The sequence below is a fragment of the Capricornis sumatraensis genome, chromosome 2, assembly GCF_032405125.1.
Source record: "Capricornis sumatraensis isolate serow.1 chromosome 2, serow.2, whole genome shotgun sequence".
Taxonomy (NCBI): Eukaryota; Metazoa; Chordata; class Mammalia; order Artiodactyla; family Bovidae; genus Capricornis; species Capricornis sumatraensis.
In genome coordinates, this window is record NC_091070.1 from 206,910,745 (window position 1) to 206,937,179 (window position 26,435).

Below are 26,435 nucleotides of genomic sequence, written 5' to 3' on the forward strand. Positions count from 1 at the left end.
GGTGTGCGCGCCGGGAGCAGTGACCCGACAGGTGTCAGAGGTCCCGGAAGGAGCCCCCCAAAAGCGCAGAGCCCGGCCAGGAGCTGCGGTGGCGAGGAACTCCTGCCCGGATGCTAATGGCGAAAGGATGCGCTCCGCTCTCTAGACTCGGCTGGTACCCGCGAACCCCTCCATCTCTAGGCTGGCCTGAGGCGTTTCGGGCCCTGGGGCGACATTCCACGCTCCAGTCAGGGCTTTCGGGTCACTCCACGGCGGGACGGAGAGTTGGGATCCCGCCCCGGCAGGGCGATCAAGAACATGCCCCGTGGGAGCGCAGGGTCTGATCTCAGATCGCCCCTGTACCCTGGGTCCCCAGGCCCAGTCCCCGCTCCATCCGGACAGCGCTTCCACAGTGGGCAGCGGAACCCAGGACGACAGCTAGGCCCCTGACGGCGGGGCTGCGGACTCCTCACTCGTCCCGCCAGCCACCTACAGGCGGGTCTCGCCTCGGGGGCGTCACGACCCGCCACCCAGAGCCCCTTCCTGGGGCACAGGTTCCGAGCCTTGTCCCCGCCCCTGCGCCCCCATTGGTCGGGTCCGGGGGGCGGGACCCGACGGCTCCCAGCTGGACAGAGACGGGCGGCCGCGGCCCCTCGGAGCGGTACAGACTCGGTCCGCACCTCCCCGAACCCGACGGCAGCTCTCCCTGCGCCTCTAAGCTGAGCGGCCTCGGCAGCAGCCGGACTATCGGGTGCAGCGGAACGGACAGACTACCCAACCGTCCCTGATTCCGGGAGGAGCCCCTGCCCGAGGCGGTGCGGCCGCAGCCGACGGTCCGGGAGCTCTAGGGACCGCGCCGCGTTCGCGGGCGACCCACGCCCCGTCCCGCCGGCCCCAAGCCAGGCCCGCCGCGCGCCGTCGGGCGGCCCCGATCCGGGCCCCGCTGGGAGCGGATGCGCGCGCGGTGAGGCCGCCGGGTCCCGCCATGGCCGCGCGCCCCGGGCCGCTCTGGCTGCTGGGCCTGGCGCTGTGCGCGCTGAGCGGCGGCGGCGTCCCCGGCCCGCGCCCCCCGCTCGGCTGCCCGCAGCGCCGCCTGGGCCCGCGCGAGCGCCGCGACCTGCAGCGCGAGATCCTGGCGGTGCTCGGGCTGCCCGGGCGGCCCCGGCCCCGCGCGCCCCCCGCCGCCGCCCTGCTGCCGGCGTCCGCGCCGCTCTTCATGCTCGACCTGTACCGCGCCGTGGCCGGCGACGACGACGAGGACGGCGGGGCCCCCGAGCGGCGCCTGGGCCGCGCAGACCTGGTCATGAGCTTCGTCAACATGGGTGAGCGCGGGCCCCGGGCGGGCGGCGGCGACCCCGGGAGACGGCGGCGGGCTGAACGGTCCTACGGGGGCTGAGCGCGAGCGGCAGGGGCGTGCGCGCCACCTCGCGCAGGGGGAGCGCCTGCTGGGGGCGGGGAATCACCTTGTCGTGGACAAGGACCTGCGGGAGGATAACCTGCCCGGCTCAGGGCAGCGAAGTCTTAGGGATGTGGGGGTCGGTCAGCTGCTGGACCGACAGGAATGTGAGTCCCAGAGGTGTCTGCCTTCACCCGCCCCCAAACACCCCCGACGGTAAGATCCTGTAGTGTTAGGTGGACGCAGGTAGTGGCAGGAAGACAGTCTGGTCCTGGCGAGTCAGATGAGTAAACAGAGGCTGTGATGCTGTCCCTGTGATAAGGGCGGTATGAAGCGTGGGACAAAGTTCAGCGTGGAAAACCCTGTCACGGCATCAAAGCACCGGAGTCGAGGTGAGGACCCAGATGTCCTGAGCCCGCGTTGAGCAGCCTCTTGCCTGGGTCACCTAGGGGTGGGGGCAGGGGAGGGGAAGGCGTGGACTCTGAGCTCAGTGGGGCAGGGACTGTGGTCTTGTCACCCTGGGCTCGCATCTGGGACTTGGCTTGTCATGGAATGAGTGTCCAGCCCCAGTGAATGACCCGATGGGCAGTTTGAACCCCCTTTGTTCTCCCAGGCAAAGCCCAGCTTTTCTTCTCTGCAGAAATTATACTCCAAATCATGGAGCCATTTACCCTTTTCTCAAAGATCACCTTTTCCATAACTAAACTCTCTTTAATCTACATTCATGAACATAGGTCTCCCATCCGCTTTGCTTCCTGCCTGTGGCCAGTGAGGGGCATGGATCTAGGCTGCAGCAGACACCAGGCTAGACCTGGGGACCAAGGGTCATAGCTCAGGCCCAGGTGGGGAGAGCCATGGGACCCAGAGCAGGGAGAGGCCCCTTGCCAGGGCCACCAGCCTCCCTCCACCTTGTAACCCCCCAGCAACCCTGTTGGCAGACATGATATTCATCCCCATCTCCCAGATGAGGACAGTGAGGCTCAGAGGGGTGGTGTCTTGCTCGGACAACGTGACCTCTGTGTGGCTGAGCCGGGACAGGCCCAGGTTCTTTGGCCTTCCATCCTGGGCTCAAGGAGGTGACAGTTCTGTGTCAAGGGGGGAGCCTTTCATGGTGGAAAGAGCTGTCAGAGGGGTTTCGGCAGAGGGGCTCAGGGGTCAGAGTGACAGCAGGTTTTATGCATCTTCAGCCATTTGCTTCTTACGGTATGGCAAGAAGAGGGGGCTGTCAGGGGAAGCCTGTTCCCCCCAAACAGCTGGTGATGGGCTCAGGTGGGAGAGTGAGCAGCAAGAGGCAGCTGTTAACCTCTGCTGAGATCCCAGTGCCAGCTCGGGACTTGGGCTGGTGGGTTCTAGATGCCGCTTCCCTGGTTAGAAGTTGGGTGGGGGACTGGGGACAGAGGTGACCATATGTGGAACTGAGGCTGGAGCTCTGTGCTGGGGACAAGCTGACTAGAAGAGCTGTGGATACAGCCCCCCTGAGAATGCCCCCATGGGAGCCCTCCGTGAGCGAGTCACCACCTAGCCCAGGTCCCTCTTTCCCCAGCACCCCTTGGGGCAAGGGGTACACAGCCCTGGTGGGAGCTTCTACTGTGAGTGAGCAGCACCCCAAGCTCAGGAGGACCTGGTTCCCCTCCTGCCTCTGCTGTGTGGTCCTGGGGAAGTCCTTGCCCTCTCTGAGCCTCAGAGCTCTCCTTGTAAAAAGGAGCTCCTCATGGTCTGTCCTCAGAGTTGTTGTGAGATAGGTTGATGGAGCAGAAAGTCAGCCCCCTTTTAGGGGGAACCCAGCCCTGGTCAGTGCTGACCCCAGTCTCTCCGAGCTGCTGCTCAGCCTTGGTGTGGATGTGTGGAAATGTTCTCACCTGTCTTATAGACACACGAGACCCAGAAACAGATTTTTGAAGCCAACCAAAGGTGTCTGTCTACCTGTTTTTGAATAAAAATTAACATTTGAAGTTCCATAGTCCTTTCAATACTCATTTCATCCATGTAGCAACTTGTGAAGCTGTTTTACCAGCCATGGGCTCAGAGAGGTTAAATAAGCAACCCAGGGCTACATAGCACATCCGCGGTATCATCCAGACTGTGGACTCCAAATTCCAGTTTCTTCCCACGCCACCTCTGCATGTTTCATGGAGATCTAAGGCCTGTGACGCTGTGAATTAACAAGACGATCTTTGTTCAGGGGAAGCCTGGTGTGTGGGCAGGTCCAGCCAGCTGTCAGAGGGCCTTCTTTATTCTGATGTACTAATTGCACTAGTAAAACTTCTTCAGTTGAATCAGTTTAACTGGTAATTATGTGGGCTGATGTGGGGATTAGGCAGCTACCAGCGTTGTTTCCTCCTTTGGAGGCCCTGGCCCTGGGCCCCTGAAGGTCCTCGGGCCCTGAACCACCCTGGAGTCTAACAGCAGAGTCGCTGCGGCGTCAGAACCCACGCTGAGGCTCCCACACCTGTGGCCTCCAGCTCCCCTCTGCTGCTGGCCTCACTAGCTCCTGACAGGCCAGGCCTGGGGCTTGCTGGGCCCTGACCATCAGCAGCACCTGTAGGACCCAGAGGCCTGGGCCTCTCAAAGGCTTCTGTCCAGGGGTCGGGCCTCTGTCCAAGCAGACACTCCAGGGGCCTTCTGGAGGCATGACTGCTAGAGTCTGTGCTGGAGGCCAGGGCTTCGGTCAGAACTGGGCCCCGCCTGGCCTGCCTGTCAGTCTGTGCCCGTGGACTCTTGGCTCCCTTTGGCCAGGACACAGAGATAGGTAGGTCTGGGACCTCGAGGAGTGGACAGAGCTGGTCCCTGGTGTCGCCTGAGCTCCGGGGAGGAGACCCTGAACTGGGAGGCAGCACCCAGGGTCTTGGCCCTCCTGGGCCCGCCATGGATTCCTGCACGTCCCTCCCTTATCTGGTCCCTTCTCAGCACACTGCCCACCCCTCCGCCCAGCTCAGGTGAGACTGGCTGGACCCCGCTGGCCCGGCCCCTCCAGAGAGAGGCAGGAGAGACACCTGTGGTATTTCTCCTGAATCCTTCCCCACCTCCTGTCCTCAGAGTGGGGGTGCCTATGCTCCAGATTGAGAAACTGAGGCTCAAACAGCACTGCAGGCTGACGTGTCATCAGAACTGAATGGGACCGTCTTCTCCTTTGTCCTGACCTTTCCCTGAGCTGGGCTCCCTCATTCCCGTGGTCCCGGGCAGCTGAGGAGAGGGGTGTGAAGGAGCTGAGCTCTTGGGTTCGGGAGAGGCAGGGCTCCGTGGGAGTGAGGGGCCTGCCCGGATCCTGTTCAGCCCCTGACCTTGAAGGAGTGACCCCTCACCTCCATAAGCCCCGGGGTCACTTACTTTGCTTCCTTACTACAGAGTTCTTTCATGTTTTCCTGACTTCACTCCACAAACGGTCCTGGGGCGCTTGCTCTGTGCCGGGCTCCATTCCAGCTCCTGGAATGTAAGAGGGGACGAAACAAAGACCCCCCTTGTGGAGCTGACCTTCCAGTGGGAGAGACGCATGCCTGCCCCTCAGCCGCAAGGTGACTGTCACCTGGTCCACACAGTGACGCCCTCCCTGGGGGGCCAGTGTGAGGATGGGCAGGACGGGCTGGTGTTCTGAGCCGGACTCAGAATTTGCTTCTTGACTCCACCTCCTGCTGTCAGTGTGATCTGGACTCTCTAGTCCACCTCTCGGAACCTCCGTCTCCTCCTCTGTAAATGGAGATACTCATGGAACCCACCCTGGAGGCTGTTAAGGGACTGTGTGAGCAGACACCCAGTGACGACCACATGCCGAGACCCTCCATGTCTGTCCTTTCATCTCATCTCACAATTACAGTCGCATCTTTGTTTTAAGAGGCTCAGAGAAGTTAGGTGGTCTTCCCAAGGCCACACAGCTGGTCATCTTCCTGCCTGTGTATCTTCTGCTCTTGTCCTACACAGAAGTGGCCTCTGCCCCCGGGCCAGGGCCCATGATTAGGTGCAGTGCGTGCTGCTGCATTGGACTGTATTAAATGTGAGGCTTTGTTGTAAACTAGGACATGATTTTTAAAATATCTTTGTTTTGGGATTTACAGAACTAATGCATGTTCACTAAAAAGTTTATGCCATATAGATTCATCATAGAATTTCATTATAGAAAATTCAGACCATGTGTCTAGAAATATATCATATGGAAGCCTCTAGTAATCTTCTGTGTACCTCAAAGAGAACCAGTGTCTTAATCCTTTAGTGTAACCCTCCCGACAACCAGCCCTGATTTTTAAAAACTAATTAATTTGGCTGCATTGGGGCTTAATTGCCTCATGCAGCATCTTTTGTTGCAGTGCTCGGATTCTCTAGCTGTGCCATGAGGGCTCAGCATTTATGGCACACAGGCTTAGTTGTTCCACAGCACGTGGGATCTTTCCAGACCAGCGACCGAACCTGTGTCTCCTGCAAGGCGTATTCTTAGCCACGACCAACAGGGAAGTCCTTAGCTCTGATTAAAAAAAAAAAAAAAAATCAATTTGTGTTAATCTTTTCTAAGATATTTTCTAAGATCTTAAGTGGGATCTAAGTGCCTGTTGGTTGGCCATTTTGTCTTTCACTTAATCTATCTTGAAAGTCGAATATCGGAATGACCACATTATTTCTCTTTTTATCTATCTACGTTTCATTTATTTATTTTCATTTCAACTTTGTTGTTGTCCAGTTGCTAAGTCATGTCAGACTCTTTGCAATCCCATGGACTGTGGCATTCCAGGCTTCCTTTTCCTTCACCATCTCCTGGAGTTTGCTCAAACTCGTGTCCTTGGAGTCAGTGATGCCATCCAACCTCCTCATCCTCTGTCGCCTCCTTCTCCTCTTGCCCTCACTCTTTCCCAACATCAGGGCCTTTTCTAATGAGTCGGCTCATCACATCTGGTGGTCAAAGTATTGGAGCTTCAGCTTCAGCATCAGTCCTTCCAATGAATACTCAGGGTTTATTTCCTTTAGGATATTTCAACTTTATTGAAGTATAATTGACATATAAAATTCTAAGTTATTTAAAGTGTACATCAGGATGGTAAAACATCCCCCCCAATCCAGTTAACACATTTCATCACTTCACATATGTGTCCTTTTTTTGCATATGTGAAAATATTTAATTTCTACTCTTTTAGCAAATTTCAGTTATATAACACAGTATTATCAATTGTAGTCACCATATTTTACACTAGATCCTCAGACCTTATTCAGTTGATGACTAAAAGTTTGCACTGTCTTACCAACCTCTCCCTATTTCTCCCATCCCCAGCTCCTGGCACACACTTTTTCTACTCTTTTGACTTTTTTTTTTAAACTCGCATATAAGTGATACCATGTCATATATGTCTTTTTCTGGCTTATTTCACTTAGCATAATACTCTCAAGTTTCAATCCATGTTGTTGAAGATGACAGGATTTCCTTTTCTCTCACAGCTGAATAACATTCATATATATGTGTATATATATGCACCCATAGATATTATATTTATATATATGCTGTATCTTTAAAAAATACTTCTCTATTTATTTGGCTGCCTTGGATCTTAGCTGTAGCGTCTGGGGTCTTTTGCTGTGTAGTGTGTGCTTCCCCTTAATGGCACGTGCACTTAGTTGCCCCACAGCGTGTGGGAACTTAGTTCCCTGCATTGGAAAGCGGATTCTTTACCACTGAGCTGACAAGTAAGTCCCTGCCATATCTTCTTTGTTCGTCTGTAGATGGACACTGAGGTTGTTTCCATGTCTTGGCTATTGTGAATAGTGCTGCAATGAACATGAGAGTACAGATAGCTCTCTTTTTTAAAAAACTGAGCTGTAAGTGACATCATCTATCAGTTTCAGGTGTTCAACATAATGACTCAATATTTGTGTTGAATACATAGTTATACTTTTTTTCACTCCTTAATATTTTATTTCCTTTGGATATATATCCAGAAGTGGGATTGCTGGATCATATGGTAGTTCTATTTTTAATTTTTTTTTAGGAACATCTATACTATTTTCCTGGAGAAGGCAATGGCACCCCACCCCAGTACTCTTGCCTGGAAAATCCCATGGACAGAGGAGCCTGGTGGGCTGCAGTCCATGGGGTTGCTAAAAGTCGGACACGACTGAGCGACTTCACTTTCACTTTTCACTTTCTTGCATTGGAGAAGGAAATGGCAACCCACTCCAGTGTTCTTGCCTGGAGAATCCCAGGGACGGGGGAGCCTGGTGGGCTGCCGTCTATGGGGTCGCACAGAGTCGGACACGACTGAAGCGACTTAGCAGCAGCAGCAGCAGCAGACTATTTTCCATAATGGCTTCACCAATTTACATTCCTGCAAAGAGTGCACAAGGGTTCCCTTTTCTTACATTCACTATCTCTTATCTTTTTGACAATAGCCATTCAAAGAGGTGTGAGGTGATATCTCATTGTGGTTTTGGTCCTGTTGGCCATTTGTATATCTTTGGGAAAAGGTCTATTCGGTTCCTCTGCTCATTTGAAAAACTGGATCGTTTGAGGGTTTTTTGCAGTTGCATTGTAGGTGTTCTTTATATGTTTTGGATATTAACCCCTTATCAGATATGTGGTTTGTACATATTTGCTCCCATTTAGTAGATTTAGTAGATTGCCTTTTCATTTTGTTGATGGTTTCCAGGAGTTGGAGATGGATTCTTTTCTCCAAAGCCCTACCTGCCACTAGGGTGGTGTGCCCTGTGAATCCCTGATGACTGAGTACTCCTCTCTAGCCCCCATCTTCTCGGTCTTTCCTCACTCTTCTGGGGTAAATGACAACCACTGCCCCTAGGTGACAGATGAGAAGTAGAGTGTCAGAGTCTAAGTGACTGACCCAAGGTCCTGGGTACCCAGATTCAAAGGAGCAGCTATGAGAGCTGGGTCACAGCAGCGAGCAGGGTTGGCCTTGGTAATGGGAGAGCAGAGCTCGGAAGACCAGATTTTAATTCAAGGTCTGCTACTTGAGATCTGTGAAATTTTGAATAGCTTACTTAAAGTCTTGGCACCTCAATTTCATCATCTCTATTTATTTTTATTTCTTTGGCTGGACCAGGTCTTGTTGTGGCACATGGGACGATCGACCTCCATTGTAGCATGTGGCCTCTTTAGTTGCACCATGTGGACTCTCAGCTGTGGCATGTGGGATCTAGTTCCCTGACCAGGAATTGAACTCTGGCCCTCTGCACCGGGAGCGAGGAGTCTTAGCCACTGGACCTCCAGGGCAGTCCCTCCTCATTCTAAAAATCAGAATAAATAATATCTATATCATAGTACAATGGGTAAATAAGTAGGTTAAGACACTGAAAAACTTAGCAAGTGCTTGAAAAGTGAAGTCAGTCGTGTCCAACTCTTTGTGATCCCATGGACTGTGTAGCCTGCCAGGCTTCTCCATCCATGGGATTTTCCAGGCAACAACACTGGAATGGGTTGCCACCTCCTTCTCCAAGCAAGTGCTTGGCACTGCTCAATAAATGGCAGCCAGAATGGTGAGGAAGGGCCTGCTGTGTTTATCTACCTTTCCGCCCCCATCATTCACTTGAGGACCTGGAGCTGAGTGGTAAGAGCACAGTGCCAGGATCAGATCCCCATTCCACTGCGTACTTTTTAGGGGATGCTATGGTGCTGCCCAGATCTTCTCTCTGGGGTTGAGTCACTCATTGCCCCAGCTGCCTAGAGAGTGGGTCTGTCCCTAGGCATCAATCCACTAGCTTCTTGCTCAAGGTTGGGTACCCTCCCTGGGGTCACCCCACATCCAGTAACAGGCTTATCAGAATATAAATGCCCAGCCTCATTGCCTCACAGAGGGACAGTTCTGAAGGGCCATCAGCCCCAGAGCTCCCCGTGCAGCCGGAGTCGCTTGGCCCTTGTGTGATTGCATCACCTGTGCCCGCTCCTGCTCCCTGCATTCCCTACAAGAACCCTCTCCACTAAACCTTCCCACTCAGTCTGTTGCCCAGGAAGTCTGACCTAGGATACATTTATAAGATTTTTAATGCATATACTTATTTATGGCTGCACTGGGTCTTCGCTGCTGCGCTGGCTCTCTCGAGATGCGGTGAGCAGAAGTTAGTCTCTAGTTGTGGTGTGCAGGCTGCTTATTGTGGTGGCTTCTCTTGTTGTAGAACACAGACTCCAGGTACAAGGGCTCAATAGTTGTGGCACGTGGGCTTAGTTGCCCCTTGGCATGTGCGATCTTCCCAGACCAGGGTTCAAAACCGTGTCCCCTGCTTGGACAGGTGGATTCTTAACCACTGGACCACCAGGGAAGTCCCCTATTTATTTGATTTTTGTGTAAGTTATTTACTGCTCTGTGCCTCAGATTCCTCATCTGTAATATAGCCATCCTAGGATGGCTGTGAGCATTAAATGACTTACTCTACATAAAGGGCTGAAACAGTGCCTGGTAAATGCTCAGTAAATGTCAGCTCAGTTTGTTTGTTTGTTTGATTTTAGCCCCAGTAAGTCCAGCTGGTAGTGACAAGACCTAAAGTAAAGCACAGTTATTTTCTTTGCTGGCTCTGTTCCCTGAGCAGCAGCCATTCCTTCAGAACAGTCTAGGGCTCCAGGTATAGGAAGGGTTCTGGGGAACCCAAAGGCTGCAAGACCCAGGTATGGAGAAAGTTGGATCCTTCAGCGTGTGGTCATTCCCTCACAAACACTCCTGGGAACCCAGTGTGTGCTCTAGCCCTCCCTGGTTATCTTGGAGCCCACTGCAAAGCAGAGTTGAGTCCAAGGTCTGCTCATTACAGTGGGAAAGAGAGGCCCACAGACAATCCAATATAAATGATCATCAAGTGGAAGAAATGGCCATTTCCCCGCTCAAATGTGAGCAGGAAGGCTTAGTACTGCAGAAGAGAGACCAGATCCCTCTCTCTCAATGGGAGATGAGCAAGCCCAGAAGACGGGGAGGAATGGCCTCTTGGCTGAGGGACAGACGGAAGTCTTGGGAGGAGGTGGAGTTATGCTGAACCTTGAAAGAAGGGTAGAATTTAGTTCGAAGGGGGTGAGAGGAGAAGGTGAAGAAGCAGAGGGGAGACATGGAGGTGAAGAAGCTCTTGGTCTGTTCTTGGAACTGCAGTTCCTCACGTGAAAACCCACTCATGGCTCCTCTTGCTTGAGGTCCTTCTGTGTGTTTCTTTGCCAGCTTGGTACTCAATACTCAGCTCTAGTCCGGTGCCACCCGACGGCGGTCCCTTGACACATCCCCGACCTGCCGAGGCCTTAGATGAGGGGAAGGGAAGCAGACTTTGCAGACAGACACACCTATTCTCACCCCACCTTGGGAGTTCTGGGTGTGGTCTTGGGCAGATTGGCCACCTTCTCTGACCTTCAGTGTTCTCAGCTCTGAAATGCAGTGAATGATGCTTCTTTCTCAGGGTTGCTGTGGTTGCCAGCCTCCAACATGGCTCTCAAAAACCCTGCCTCCTGGTTTTCACATCCTCATGCCCCCCTGTCCCCACCACGGGGCAGAACTGGTCTGTGTGACAATAGGGATGCTGTGTCACTTTCAAGGTTAGGTTATAAAAGACTGCAGCTTCCATCTTGGGCCCTGTGTGTGCCCTGCACCCCCGACCCCCAGGTGAGCTCATCCTGAGGGAAGATCATGTCGTGTGAGGTCCACAGTGGGAGGCTGCTACCCTCAGCCCCAGGCGTGAGCTGAGGATCTGTTCGTCCCAGTCAGGTCTCCAGGGACCTCAGCCCCACCCGACAGCTTGCCTGTCACCTTGTGAGAGACCCTGAGCCAGCGCCACCCAGCTAAGCGCCTGGATTCCTGACCTTCAGAAACCATGTGAAATAGTAAGTGCTGGTTGTTCTCAGCTGCTACGTTTGGGGTGATTTGTTACACAGCAATAGCTAACTAACACAGTTAAGTAACGATGAACAAAAACGCCCAGGATGCCCCCACCTCTGCCACCCTGCCAAGAAACCATGAACAGTCTGAAAGCAGGGACCAAACCGGCTCTCATGCCTTCCCCCAAGCTGTCCCCTCACCCCTGTGTGGCCAGCTCTCAGGGCAGACTGGCGATGCTGAGGGAAAGAGGCATCGGAAGGCAGGGAGCACCGAGAGCCAGGAGGAGACAGAGCAGGGCCTGCCTCCCTGTCTGTGCGGATCATGCTCCCCACCCAGGACCCGAGTCCCCGCAGAGCCCTGCCTGGAGGACCGTGGCCTCAGGAGGTCACTCTCAGGCACCTGTTGATGGAAGAACCTTGTGAACAGGTGAGCCCCCCCATCCCAGTATCGCCACCAGAGCAAGTCTGGGGCCACTTATATCACATGGGCTCCAAGTCTGCAATTCCACGTGAAGGGCCCCTAACCTGACACCTGATGCCCGGCGATCCTCTGCCCCCTTGGGCCTCAGTTTCCTCATCTATGCAGGGCAGCCCCGAAGGCCTTTCCAGCTCCCACCAAAGAATGTGCCCCCGCCCTCCCCACCCGCTGGTGGCCGCCCACGCCCCACCCCGGGGGTGAGGCAGGCTCGAGGAGGGAGCACACGGCTAGTCCTCACAGGCACGCACTCCCCGTGGGACAGAGGGCATGTGTCACCATGACCGCGTCCTTCTGGAAAGCCCCACAGTTCGGGTCTTTCCTAGGTTGACCTGGAGGAGCCGCATCCTCCTTGCTCACATCTCCTGGGATCTATTTTTGGCCGTGGCGGGCTTGATGTGGTGCGGCGGGCGGGTGCCCCTTTTAATTTGGTCTCTGAATCCGGCTGAGGTCTGGATGGTAATTCTGAGCATGGAGCCATTTATGGAAACAGGCCCTAAAAAAGTCAGTAATGAGAACTGACTAAAAATGCCCCAGAATGAAGGAGCGCTGAGATTCCTGGGTGGGAAGGAATCCTTCAGGAGGCAGAACCGGGAGGTGATGCAGTCCGAGGCTCCCCCGGGACCTGGGGCTGCGCAGACTGGGTCTTGTCTTAGGTCTGAGGGGCCCCTTGGCCTCGATACCGGTGGGACCAGCCAGACAGGCCCAGCCCGTCTGCCTCCAGGGCCCCGGGGGAGCCTGTCCTCCTTGTCAGGCTGTGAACAGAGGCGAGTCCCTCAGCAAATAGAGAACATGGGTGGCTTCAGATGGAGGCCTGAGGTGACCTGGAAGCCACTCCCAGACCAGCAGGACCCCTCAGTGCAGGGGCTCCACTGCTGGACACTGAGTCACTGTCCTGGAGACCAGGAGCCCTTGGGAAAAGGGGCCGGACATCCCCTCTCTGGGCCCAGGGGACACGAGGGGCTGGACGAGCAGACTGCCAAGGCCTCCCATTTCCACCCAGTTGTTCAATTTCTGCCTCCAAATTGGTCACCGTCCAGAGGACATATGAGCCAGGGATGGGGACCCCGGGACAGGGAAAGGAGAGACTGACAGGCTGATGTGTGGGGTCAGGGGAGGGCAAGGGGGCTGTTACAGCTGGACTGAGAAGAAAGTAGACTTCATACTTGGTGGGATGGGGCAACCCTGGGAGAGGGCTTCAAGGAGGGTCTCTCGGGGAGGGTGTTTATACCAGACGGCCCAGGAGACCATGAGGATGAGCCGGGCTCGCTCGGGAGGCCTGGAAGCAGAGCCAAGCTTAAGACCCTCCCATGGGCCCTGAGGGGCTGGGGAAGGGCTTCAGGAAGGACTGTCAGACAGGGCAGAAGATTCCAGGCTCTTAGCAGTCACAGCAAACAGGAGGAAGTGGGTGTCTTTTGAAGTCTTACTTTTTTGGTCAGAAAGAAGATTCAGATTGTCCGGGTGACTGTAAATTTTGCTGAGGGCCCAAAAATAGCCAAAGCCTATGTAGGTTTCGGGCGGTGGATGTGGGGTGTGGCATCTGGAGCTCTAGGCTGAGAGTGGCGGGTGCAGGGCCTGAGAAGTGGAAAGGCAGAATGAGGATCCCGGACATGGTGGCGGCGGCCGCCTCCTGCCCCCAGAGGGCCCTTCCCTCAGCTGGGGAACCTGGAGCTGGTTTATCAGAGGCTGGAGGAGAAGGCTGAGGCTCCAATTAGCACTCACTGGTGAGTCATGTCTGCTCATTATTCGGAGGGCAACATTAAGGTGATCCAGAAGGTAAATTCATCTGCTGCTGCTTCCCCAGACAGAAGGAAATGGCAACTCTCCCCAGTACTCTTGTCTGGAGAATTCCATGGACAGAGGAGCCTGGTGGGCTACAGTCCATGGGGTTCCACAGAGCCAGACATCACTGACCACCTGAGCACACACCCTAGACAGAAAAGCTGGATCAGTGATTGAACATGTTGGCAGCTTTTATAAGTTTTGGAAAACAAACATGTGCCTGTGGAGCCAGATGTAGCTTTGTCTTCGCCCTGTGCCAAATGAAGAGCTTTGTGGCTGTCCTTTCATATTTTTGCCAGTGTGTCTTTGGAACTCTTGTGTCAAAGGATAAATTCAGGATATTGCAAAAGCATGTTGCCAAAGTCCTCTCCATGGTGTTCCTATCAGCACCATATATGGGAATATGCACAACTGCACTTACTTATTTCCTTCTCGCAGGTCATGCTAAGCACCTACGGACAAGGCCCCCACCCCTTCCAATTCCTTGAGCCCAAGTCGCTCTGTAGTTCACTTACAATAGAAATGACAATCCCTAGTTTACTTGTCTTGTTTGTTTCCATTCTGTCTCCTCTATTAAGACTCGAAACATTGTGAATGCACCATCTTTTAAAAAAATATTTAAATCTATTTATTTGGCTTCACTGGGTCTTAGCTGCAGCATGGTGGTGGTTTATTCACTAAGTCATATCTGACCCTTGTGACCCCATAGACTGTAGCCTGCCAGGCTCCCTGTCCATGGGATTTCCCAGGCAAGAATACTGCAGTGTGGGTTGCCATTCTCTTCTCCAGGGAATCTTCCTGACCCAGGGATTGAACCCGTGTCTCCGATATTGTAGGCGGATTCTTTACTGCGGAGCCACAGGGGAAGCCCCAGGATCTTTAATAATCGCATGTGGGATCTAGCTTCCTGGCCAGGGATGGCCCCTGGGCCCCCTGCGTTGAGAGCATGGAGTCTTAGCCACTGGACCACCAGCAAGTCCCCTGAATGCTCTGTCTGGTTCTGTCTTGCTCACTGCTATGTTCCGAGTGCTCAGAACAGTATGCTTTCACATACAGTGAGAACTTGACAAATTTGTCTATAAATTGCACTTGATAAATGAATGGATTAATAAATGAATGATGAGTACATTTATTTAGATAACAATCACTCAAAATCTCCCCTTCCCCTCCACCCCTTGGCCTTGGAACTGCTGACACAGCCTCTCACATCTTCGCTCAAAGTTAGGAGAATGCAAGTCAAGCTCATCCCAAACTCCTACTGAACAGCCATTCCTCCCAGTCCATTGCCTGACTGTTTACAAAGTTCTTTCATGACCGCGAGAGGAAAGCTGGGCTGTCTCCTCATTCTCAGTTCACACAAGAGGAGACCAGGTCCAGAGGGGAATGTCCATTCCTGGTTAGTTCAGGGACAGGCCTGCAAGGAAGCCCTGACCCCTGGCCAGAGCCCTCTGGGCTGCCTTAGGCTGCCTCCCTGGCTGAAGCAGGCTTGGTCTGCACAGTTAACAAGGGGGACAGAGAGGTGCCAAAAAAATGTTTTCTTAGAACACCAACTTTTGGAAAAATCTCTCTCCTAACTCAAGGCCACAGGCACTGAAAAAGCTGCAAATCCAAAGTGGCCTATCCCTCCCTCCCCACTAACCCTAACCCTAACCAATTTCTAATGAAAATCATTTTCCTAAAAATGTCCCACCACTAGTGCTTGCCTGGAACAGCTGGGACAGGCAGTTTCCTGTGCGGGAACTATGGGGTGGGGGTTGGGTGGGCATCGCTTTCACACACCCACAGCTCAGAAGCTGGGAGCTGAGGTCAGTCCAGGGGAACAGGGCTCTCTGGACCCAGCACATGTGGGCCCCAGGTCAGCAAGGGAGGGAGGCCACAGAGCTTGATGCCCTCGGAGCTGGCGGTTCGTGGTTGTTCCCTCAGTCCTGGATCCAACGTGAGTCAGTGTCAGGCCTGCAGACAGGTTCCCAGGGACCCACCTGTCAGCCCCCTCTTTGCCTTGGGGGCAGATACACTTAAGGATGCTTTGAGAGGGGTCCGGTACAGGGCATGGCTGGGCGACCCTTTTTCATTCTTGGGGTCACTCCCTGGAACAGCCAACAGCCTGGACCTATTCACCCTGCAGATCAGGGCTGCTTCCATAGCCACATAACAGAAGTGGTCTCTGCAGTTACCTAATCCACGGAAATTGTCCCCAAAGCTTTGTGTGTGTGTATCTGTAGGGAGGAGGGGACTCGTGTGGTGATATTCATGGCGAGCATCACTCAGTGAAGGTTCAGAACCCTGCCCTCCACGCCCTGCCTGTGTGGGAGGACCTGGATCTGCCCTTGTCATGCTGCCCACGAAACAGCCTGGCTGGTGGGTGGGCATTTGCTGCGGGTCCAGCCCCCGTCAGACGATGGGCGTTCCGTTCCCTCCTCCCTGGTCTGGGGATGAAAAGCCCATCTCCTTCCCAAACGCGTGTGTCCACTGGCCCTGCCCAGCGCAGCTGTTTGCCCACCCCTGGGCCAGGTCCCCACCGCGAGGACAGGAAGTGCTCCCACATCCGCCTCCACCACCAGCCTGGCGGCTTGTGGTCACTGAGTCCAGTAGCCAGAGAGAGAATTTTTAAAAAGACTCACAAACGTGTAATTAAAATCTCAGTGTTGGTTTTAGGGGAAGGCTTGGGGCGGCTCCCACCCCTGCTTTGTGGAAACACAGATTTTTAGTGTTTGAAAGTGACAGGAGGCTAAAGTGAGATGCCCTAAATATACTGTCCTGGGCATTTCCGGCAGCTGGGGAAATGTGGGGTTTACTCCACTCCTGCGGTCTCTTGCCCAGACTGAGAGCATCCTCGCCACCAGCCTGGCTCGGGTCCCTGCAGTCTGGGCTTTACCCTCGCCTCCACACATAGCTTCCACTCCACCCTCAGACCACGACCCCCTGCTGCCCAGAACCCTGGCCCTCCACTGGTCAGAGCACAGCCCACGCTCCGAGGCCAGGATTCCAGCCCTTGCAGCTGGACCACAGCCAGACTCACACCACGAGCCCCAGCTCTGCACACCTGTGCATAGAGGTCCCCTCTGCCTAGAAAACCTGTCCTCCCAAGACTCCTTCCTGTCCTTCAAGGCCAGTTCAGGTGTCACCTCTTCCAGGAAGCCCCCTCAGATCACACCATGGGACCCTTCAACTTCCCCCGCACTTGACACAGCATCTTTGGGAGCTGTCATCCTACCTCGCCTCTTTCTGGTCCTTTCCACATCTCCCTCAGGTCTCCCTCCTCCTTCCCCTTGTTCCTCTCACATTTTGCTGGGTGTCACGGCTGCTATTTTCACTGCTGGTGCCATTGTCCCTCAGCTCTAGGCCATTGCTCATGCTTGTTCCTGTCTCTGTGGTGTCCTTCTCCCTTGACATCATGGCATATCCACTCTGACCCCCAAGGCCCAGCTCCAAAGTCAGCTACATGCCCAATCTCCCCTCACCTGCCATCCAGACACCAGCAGGCTCTGGGAGCCCTCGTCCCACTCAAATGCATTCAGCTATGTCTCTTTTCAGCCTTGGGTCTCAGTCTGTCTCCCCAGAGGAGGGACCTGTCCTGTACCCCATCTGTGGGTCCAGTAGGATGTGAGCAGGGCAGGCTGGGTTTGGGGCTCGGGGGCCAGACATGGACGCTGCCCTGCGGCACTGCCACGTGCCGGGTGCTGAGCCAGGCATCTCACCACACAGCTCTTGGAGCCCTCTGAGCACCCAGGAGGCAAAGCTGGGACAAGCCTGTTCTTGAGGGAGTCAGTCCTGCCAGACTGCCCAGGCCCCCGCCTCCCACCCTGGAGCCGGAGCCCGAACCTCGAGTGACCGCCAGCCCTGCTCTGTCTTGCAGTGGAGCGTGACCCTGCCCTGGGCCACCAGGAGCCCCACTGGAAGGAGTTCCACTTTGACCTGACCCAGATCCCGGCCGGGGAGGCTGTCACGGCCGCGGAGTTCCGGATTTACAAGCTGCCCAGCACCCACCCGCTCAACCAGACGCTCCACATCAGCATGTTTGAGGTGGTCCTGGAGCAGTCCAACAGGTGCTTGCCCCACACCCCCCCGTACACCTGCTCAAATCTCTGTCAGAGTGTCTGGCCCAGCCCTGGGGTGCATTTCCCAGAAGACAGAAGGGGAGCTTCCTGGGCAGCCCACCCTCAGAGAAGAAAGATGTTTGGCCCAAGGCCTTGTCTCACTGTGGGGACAGGCCAGCATCAGTCCTGGATTCAAGTCCCCATCTTGCTGTCTTGGCTGTGGGACCATGGATGGGTCACTGAACTCCTGAGCCTCAGTTTCCCCATCTGTACACAGGCTCCATAACACCTTTGTAGACAGTGAGATAAGGCCTGAAAAGCACCCAGGCCAGAGCCAGGCGGATGGATGCCCCAGTAATGGTCCCCCGGCGGGCACTGGAAACACAAAGGCAGCCGTGCTGGCCCTCGGTTAATTGTTCTTTCGTGTCCACAGGGAGTCTGACTTGTTCTTTTTGGATCTTCAGACGCTCCGATCTGGGGACGAGGGCTGGCTGGTGTTGGATGTGACAGCAGCCAGTGACCGCTGGCTCTTGAACCGTAACAAGGACCTGGGACTCCGCCTCTATGTGGAAACAGATGATGGTAAGACAGGGGTCAGCATCGAACCTTCCCCTGGGGCTCCTCCAAGGAAGCTGCTGGCAGCAGACACAGCTGGAGCCCCCTCATTTGGCCCTGGAGGGCTGGCCTTTCTCAGTCGAGGGGACTCAGTGGGTAGAGGGCCAGGGTTCCTCAGTGCGGGACAGCAGTAGGGCAGGTTGCTTGCCTTTCCAGGCCTCAGTTTCCTCACCTGTAAAATGAGGATTCGTGCCTTCATTCATTCATTCAGCCGGTGTTTGGGGGAGAGCCTCTTTTATCCCGGAAGTGGGACTAGAAACCCTGCAGGTGGGCCCACGTTGGTGTGTCTGAGGTGCAGCAAGGGGCCACCGTGGCTGGAGCACAGAGAGCCAGGAAGTGATTGTGAGGAGGTTGAGAGAAGTGGCCAAAATATGAAGTATGAAATCAGTGTTATTTTATTTAAGAGCAGTGGAGGATGGCAGGATCTGATTCAGCTTTTTATAAAGCAACCCTCTGAGACGCTTCCCGCGCACGGGGGTGTAGCCTCTCCCCTTCCTTCAGTGTGGGCTACACTTAGTGACCTGCTTCCAGTGTGTGCACAGGCTGGGGCAGTAAATTCAATTTACGGGGGAACCTCAGCAGCACCCCCTCAGTCACGTGCTCAGGCTCCCATGAACATCTCATGTAGCTCCCAGACGAGACGAGAACCCATTACCTCCATGGTCTTTATCCCTGAAACCCAGAACCCCAGTCTGACCATGAGAAAAACACCAGACAACTCGAAACTGAAGAACATGCCACAGAAAACAAACCCAAACACAAAAGCTGTCAAGGTCATCAAAAGCCACAGGAAATCCGAGAAATTCACAGCCCATAGGCGCATAAGAAGTTGTGATGACTAAGTGCTCTGTAGGACCCTGGGTGGGATCCTGAAAAAAGACACTAGAGAAACTAGTGAACTCGGGTCAGTCATGGTGTTTAGTAAACAAGACACCGGTGCTGGTTCATTAGTTGTAACAAAAATCGTTCAGACACTAAGTCGAGTCTGACTCTTTGCAACCCCATGGACTGAAGCCCACCAATCTCCTCTGTCCTTCACTATCTCGAGTTTGCTCAAATTCTTGTCCATTGAGTGGGTAACAAAGGTCCTATAGTTGTTTACATGTTAACACTTCCCAGGGGAAACCTGGTCTGGGTGTGTGAGAACTCTCTGTACTATCTTGGTGTATTTTCTATGAGTCTCAACTATGGTAAAACGAAAAGTTCATTTGTCTTACACATAAAATAAAGCCCCCTGACTTCAGTCGGGAGAGTAGACTCGGGGACGGAAGTGAAGGCAGAGAGGCCCAGAGCCCCGCAGGGTGGAGGTGGGAGCTGGGGGTGGGGGAGCTTGTCCAGGGAACGGAGGAGGGTGCTTGGAGGAGGCGCCGGTGACAGGACTGAGCCAGCGGCTTTTATTTATTCATTTATTTTTTAATTTATTAATTTTTATTTTTACTTTATTTTACTTTACAATACTGTATTGGTTTTGCCCAGTGGCTCTTTGTAACAGGTTTGGTGTTGTTCTTGCCCGAGGTGGGGACAAACAGAGGAGGAGCAGGTTTGAGGCAGGAAGGCAAGAGGTCTCCTTCGGCGGGGCTGTCGTTGAGGCCCGGCTTGACGTCCGTGGAAATGTTGCAGGACCGGGAGCGCTGGGGACACAGGTGTTGGAGCCCGTGCCCCGGGGGTGGAATTTTGGGGGGTGGGGGCGACGGGAGTAGCGCGCCTGGGAGGAAGGGTGACGATGGAGAGGGCAGGAGGCCGGCGCCCAGGCTTCCCGGGAGGGACGTCGCCTCGGGGTCTCCGAGCGTCAGGCCCGGGATCCCTCTGGTCCTCCAGACGATCCAGGCGGTCCCGCCTCCCGCCTTCGCTGCCCGGGAAGCTCAGCCCCTCGGGCCCTCGGAGCGCGGAGACGGAGCGGAGCGGCGGGAACCAGCCGGGCGGGCGCATCACGGCTGGGCGCCCCCTGCTGTGTGACGCGCGGGCGGGGACGCGCGGTTGCCTCCTGTCCCCGCCGGGCCCGGAGCCCGAGCCGGAGCGGAGCGGCCGATGGCGGCCCTGCGGCTCCTGGCGTCGGCGCTCGGGCGCCGGGTCCCCGCCGGCCGCTCGGGGCGCGCGCTGGCGAAGGGTGTCGCGTGCGGCTTCGCCTGCAGCGCCCGCGCGCGCGCCAGGTTCTACACGGACCCGGTGAAGGCCGTGGGAGACATCACTGATGGCTCGAGGATCATGATCGGGGGCTTCGGGCTCTGCGGGATCCCGGAGAACCTGATAGGGGTGCTGCTGAAGACCCGCGTGAAGGACTTGACTGTGGTCAGCAGCAACGTGGGGGTGGAGAGCTTCGGTCTCGGCCTTTTACTGGGGACCAAGCAGATCACCCGCATCGTCTGCTCCTACCTGGGGGAGAACTCGCTCTGTGAACAGCAGTACCTGGCGGGTGAGCTGGAGCTGGAGATCACGCCCCAGGGTACCCTGGCCGAGCGCATCCGCGCAGGGGGCGCCGGTGTGCCCGCCTTCTACACCCCCACGGCCTACGGGACCTTGGTCCAGGAGGGAGGCGCACCCATCAGGTACTTACCAGATGGCCACATCGCCATCCTCAGCCAGCCCAGGGAGGTGAGGGAGTTCCATGGGCAGCACTACCTGCTGGAGCATGCCATCACGGCTGATTTTGCTTTGGTGAAAGGGTGGAAGGCCGACTGGGCAGGAAATGTCATCTTCAGGGCCAGCGCCAGGAACTTCAACGTGCCCATGTGCAAAGCCGCCAGAACCTCCGTGGTGGAGGTTGAAGAAATTGTGGACGTGGCGTCCTTTGCCCCAGAAGACATCCATGTTCCTAACATTTATGTAGATCGCATAATACAGGGGGAAAAATACGAGAAAAGAATTGAGCGCTTAACTGTCCGGAAAGAGGATGATGAAATATGCACGTCTTCAGATAACATAAGGACACGGATCATCAAGCGGGCAGCTCTTGAATTTGAGGACGGCATGTACGCCAATCTGGGCATCGGCATCCCTCTCCTGGCCCCCAACTACATCAGCCCCAACATCACCGTGCACCTTCACAGTGAGAACGGGATCTTGGGCTTGGGTCCCTTTCCATTAAAAGAGGAGGTGGATGCGGACCTCATCAACGCGGGCAAGCAGACAGTCACCCTTCTTCCCGGGGGCTCTTTTTTCTCCAGCGATGAATCATTTGCCATGATTCGAGGGGGACACATCAACCTGACCTTGCTGGGAGCCATGCAGGTTTCCAAATACGATGACCTGGCTAACGGGATGATACCTGGCAAGAAGGTGAAAGGCATGGGGGGTGCGATGGATCTGGTGTCCAGTTCCAAGACGCGAGTGGTGGTCACCATGCAGCACTGCAACAAGGCCAATGAACCCAAGATCGTGGAGAAGTGCACCATGCCGCTGACCGGGAAGCGGTGCGTGGACCGAATCATCACCGAGAGGGCCGTGTTTGACGTGCACAAGAAGACAGGACTGACCCTGATTGAGCTCTGGGACGGCCTCACAGTGGAGGACATCAAAAAGAGCACGGGGTGCCCCTTTGCTGTCTCCCCGAACCTCAGACCCATGCAGCAGGTCAAAATGTAGCCCGAGAGTGAACCTCGGTCCCAGAGTGTGTGCTTCTGCCTTCACCTCCCAGGACTGCATTCCAAGGAAGCCACAGTCACATTTGTACATTTCACCAGCATCCTGCTGGCTTTGTCCTGCCATCCCAGGCTGCCTGCCCCTGGATAGCCTAGGTTCTCTCAGGAGAGACGTGCCTTTAATTAAAAACCAGAGGAAAGATGTTGACCTTGTGTGTCCTGTGAATTCTGAGAAAGCTCTGCTCCCATCGCCCTCCTTACTGTCTGTGATATTTACATTAAATTCTATGTGGTTTGAGATGATCCCATAAAAGGGGTTTCATTGAAGTGCCTGTTAGCATGAATGACTCATGAACCATGGGGAAAGTGACGGGGGAGGAACAAATCCACCCAGAGTCTGCCTCTGGAGTTTCCTAGAGCCATGAAAACATACACGTGTAAATGTGAGTTTGTGATCAGGAGAAATGCTGTCTTAAAGAATGACTTTTTTTTTCCCTTTGGCCCCTTTGACTTTCCTTCTGGACCTTTCATTTTGTCCCTAAGGTTTGTTTTCATTATAGCCTCACCTTCTCTGCCCCCTATATTTCTCCTTCTTGTAGCTAAGCATATGTCTCTAGAAGGGAAGCAAGAATGTCTAGGCAGCCAGTAAACTGGTCACAGGGGCAGTTGAAGAGGGAGAGACCTTGAGTGCCGCTGTTCTGCAGGGAGGTCTCCTCTGAATAAACAGTCCAGCCGTGTGGTTCCAAAGGCTTTGGCTTAGGATGGGAGGGATCTAGAAACCTGAGAGATGGACTTCAGTGGGCTGTCTCACCTCAGATCGTCCAGATCAGACACTAGACCCTTCCGCTCTGTCACAAAACCTAAACTGGCCTTTTGTTCATACTCCCTTGAAACTCAAGAGAGGCAGAGAGGTACTTCATCCTGAATCCACAGTCTCACAAGCTAAACAGAAAAAAAATGTATGTGTGTGTAGGGTTCAAACTCAGGCCTGCCATGGAACTCAGGCTTTCTCAATGTGGTCTTAGGGCTGCACAGGAGCTCATGGGTAAGAACACGAAGCTCCAGCTGGTCAAGGAAGGCCTTTCGGAGAGGCCTCCCTGGAGCCTCACCCTGGCGGGAGGCCCAGATCCTGCAGTAGAGACAGTGCGTCTGAAGGGACAGCCACGGGATGTCGGGACCGTCAGCAGGCGGGCAGGGGTTGGGCGTCAGTGGGGGGACGGTGTAGCACCTTCTGGGGCTTCTGGAGCCGAGGACCTGACTGCCCTGGGTGTCGGGAGAAGTCTTCCAGCAGCAGCCAGGACAGGCAGAGGTTTCCAGAAGCAGAGCAGTGAGAGGGCTGTTCAACAGTAGGAAGAAGGAGAAGCCCTGAGTTCCTAGTTCTCCTGGTGAGGAAACAACCCGCGGGACAAAGGTGCTCGGTCACAGCTGGCTTCCCTCCCAGGCCCCCAGGCACCCGGACTGCCCTTCAACACGCGGCACGAGGGTGCCATCCATGGCAGCAGGCTGAGAGTGGGCAGGGGCTGCAGGGAGGCTCAGGTGGCACCCAGGGCAGAAAGAGGCCTTGGGGAGGGATGAGAGCGACCTTGGCCTGGCCCAGGGGGAGAGGGATGAGTCCCTAGGGATGGGACGGGCAGGGGAGCTACCATGACATCCAGGCCCTGATGGGGAGGATCCAAACATGGGGGGAGGCTGGAAATGTCAGGGGCCCGCCTGGCCCAGAAGAGCAGCATCTTCATCCAGGCCTGCAGTGGGGGAGGGAAGGCCACAGTGTGGCCCTCATCTCCAGGCGTGGCCACACATCCTTGTCCCCTGCAAAGGGATGGCATGCCTACCGGCACCCTCACAGCTCAGGTCTAGAGCGGGGACTCTGGGCCCCAGAGGCTCCTGGAGTTCCCGCTCTGCTTTCTAGTAAGGGTCCTGCCAGAGCCAGACAGCCTGGGCGCCACCACCTGGACAGTCCAGGCCTGCCCTGTGACCCAACCTCTCTGCGCCCAGGAGACCCCAATACCAGACAGTTGCACAAAGAAAAGCCTACAGTGGTCCCAGCCTTGGGTCACCCAAGGTCTCCCTGGCCCGTCTATGGACAGGGCTCTCCAGGGACTCAGGACAGGGCACTGCACACACAGGCCTGGAGGGTGACTGGGCCGAGGTTGTCTCAGGTGTCCACTGGGGAGATCCACTCCAGTGCCACATGGCTGAGAGCTGTCCATCTGCCCAAATCGCTCCATAGTCACCTCCTGGTGCCCTCAGGACCTTTCCCTCTGGGGAGGAGCTGCTGTGTGTCTTGTGGCTTCGCCTCCTCACGGGCCGGCTCTTCCTGTGACCCTCACTTGTCGTGACCCAAACTCCCCGAATGGCTTCTTCGTGGGCCCCTTCAGTGTCAGCTCCTGTCTCAGCAGGGTCATTCCTGAGTGGCAGCTCTGATGATGAGCCCAGTGCATATAGTGGCAGGTGATGTCATAGGTCAAAGGTTAGTCTCTGGTCAGTTGGTTATTGTCAACTCTGGCCCCTGGACTTGGGCATAAAGCACAGCCGTGTAAGGGCTGACCTTTGAGGCGAGCTGTGTGTGGGGCAGGCAATGTCCTTGACATGTCGTGTGCAGTGGAGATCATGAGACTGACCCGCTAATGTGTACACTTGCTTCATATCAACATGCCTATGTGTGTTTGTGTGTACGCATACATTTATGTGCACGTGTGTACATGCCTGTGCATCAGTGTTGCAACACTGGGGTGAAATGTACTTGGAAATGGGATGCTCCACCTTGTGTTTTAAGAAATGTGACAGTGAGCTTGTAGTCACATCCCTGTTGTTTAGTCTGAGAAAGTCCCATCAGGAAAGGAAATGACATTTTCCCTTTATGGAAAAGGAAAAGATATTCTCATCTTTATGATGACAGCCAGGACATAAGCTAAATGTCTTAAAAGATGAGCTAGCATCTAAACATTTTCAGATCTACTCAGAGGAATTTTATCTATTTGAAATGTTTGTAGTTGAGACTTAAGAACCAAGAAAATGTTTAGGTGGAAAAATTGGGGGAAAAACTATAGACTTCTTTGTTATGCAGGAATTTTTTAAAAAATTATTTTGTTTTGGTCGTGTGGATCTTTGTTGCTGTGCGTGGGCTTCCTCTGGTCGCGGCTAGTGCAGCTGCTCTTTGTTGTGGTGCCTGAGTGTCTCACTGCGGCGGCTTCTCTTGTCTCAGAGCACAGGCTCTAGGCACACAGGCTTCAGCAGTTGCAGCTCTATGCTCACAATTTAAATTAACATGAAAAACAAAAGCCTAGAAAGAATGAAAATGGTGTATTGTAGTGCGGAAGGGGTTTTATATTTTTCCGAAGTTTCTTTACAGTTGTTTTTATATCACTTTGACAATTAAAAAACGAGAGGTCACTGGGAATACAAAGAGGTACAGGAAGATAGTTTTATTGGTGGAGTTGACTTTTCCAGGGATAATCAGTGTGTTTCCTGCATCCTCAGGCTTTAAGCGGATGTGGGTGAAACTCCACTTTTACAAGCATCACTGCTTTGAGGCTAAAGCCCCAGTTGTGTCTCTGCCCGCAGCCTTTTCTCTTTCTTCCTTTTTAAACCACAAACCTGGTGGCTGAGAACATAAGAGGACAAGAACTTGGGCTCTGGGATTAGATGCTTGTGTTTGAACCCGACTCTGGGACTTGGGGTTAATGTCTCTGCCTGCTGAGCCTGGGGTCTCCTTCGGGGACTTCAGGGGATGTGAACAGCCTGCTCTTGGGTGGTGTCAGCAGAGCAAGCACTAAGTCCGGGTCACCTCCCAGCCAGGGGTTGTAAATCCTACACTGATCCCTAGAAAGGATGGGATGGGAGCTAGAGCCCCACGATGGAGGTTTGACCCTGGTTCTGAGATCCCCGGCAGTGAGGCTCTGGGCCGTCACTGAGCAGCTCTGTTTCTCGGTGAAACAGAGCTTCATGGTCCAGGGTCACTGTGAAGACTGGCTGAAATTGTCACGTGAATGGACTGAACGTTGTCCACCTGCGTGCCCTCAAACATCACTAATCCTCACCCTGTGCTGGCAAGGCCCCTCCCTCACCCCATAGAACTGCCTGCCCAGGCAGGAGCCAGGCTGAGGTGGGGAGGTTGACAGGCAGGGGCTGGACTGGGGACTTGGGTCTTCAGAGGAGGAAACCCAGGCCCAGTGGGTCCCTGAGGCCTCAGCCTCGAGCTCCTGGCCAGCCCAGAGAGGTGCCTGCTGTGTCCCCGCGCAGCGCCCGCCCTCGAGTGACCCCTCTCTGCTCTCTCCATCTCAGGGCGCAGCGTGGATCCTGGCCTGGCCGGTCTGCTGGGGCGACAGGCTCCGCGCTCCAAACAGCCTTTCGTGGTCACCTTTTTCAGGGCGAGCCCCGGCCCGGGCCCTGCCCGAGCTCCGCGGGCAGCGAGGCCCCTGAAGAGGAGGCCGCCGAAAAGGACCAACGAGCTGCCGCCCCCGAACAGACTGCCGGGGATCTTTGGTGAGCCTGGGGACGGAGTGGGGACGGAGCCCCTCTGGCCTCAGCGCGGTCAGGCCCACGGTCACCCCGCCGCCTTTCCTGACACCCTCTGCCCTGCCCCCTGCGGAGCGGCCGCCCCACAGTCTCCGGGGCTCTGAGCATCCACCCTTGCTGCCCCCGCCGCCCCAGAGTCCCTTCTCTGCCCTCAGGGGCTCAGCAGGCCTCGCCCTGGTCTCTGTCAGAACCAGGGGCCCCTGCAGCCCTCAGGGCTGCCCCGGGCGCCCTGCAGGGTCCAGGCGTTTGTGTGAAGGTCACCCCACCAGGCCGAGCCCCGCAGGAT

At 55.1% G+C, this 26,435-nt stretch overlaps 2 protein-coding genes across 2 annotated transcripts in view; both read left to right on the plus strand.

Annotated features, from left to right (window-relative positions):
* Positions 1 to 964: 964 nt before the first annotated feature.
* Positions 965 to 26,435, plus strand: part of LOC138072664 (bone morphogenetic protein 8B) — a 30,570-nt gene continuing 5,099 nt past the window's right edge. The window contains exons 1-4 of the mRNA XM_068963733.1: positions 965 to 1,301; positions 17,258 to 17,447; positions 17,872 to 18,020; positions 25,916 to 26,116. Of these exons, the coding sequence (XP_068819834.1) occupies positions 965 to 1,301; positions 17,258 to 17,447; positions 17,872 to 18,020; positions 25,916 to 26,116 (877 nt within the window). The remainder of the gene's footprint in view (positions 1,302 to 17,257; positions 17,448 to 17,871; positions 18,021 to 25,915; positions 26,117 to 26,435) is intronic.
* OXCT2 (3-oxoacid CoA-transferase 2) lies at positions 20,082 to 21,635 on the plus strand. Its single transcript, XM_068963732.1, has one exon. The coding sequence runs from the start codon at positions 20,082 to 20,084 to the stop codon at positions 21,633 to 21,635; it is 1,554 nt and encodes a 517-aa protein (XP_068819833.1).

Excerpts from the sequence above, each read along its gene's own strand:
- OXCT2 (XM_068963732.1), top strand. The coding sequence starts at position 20,082 with ATGGCGGCCCTGCGGCTCCTGGCGTCGGCGCTCGGGCGCCGGGTCCCC.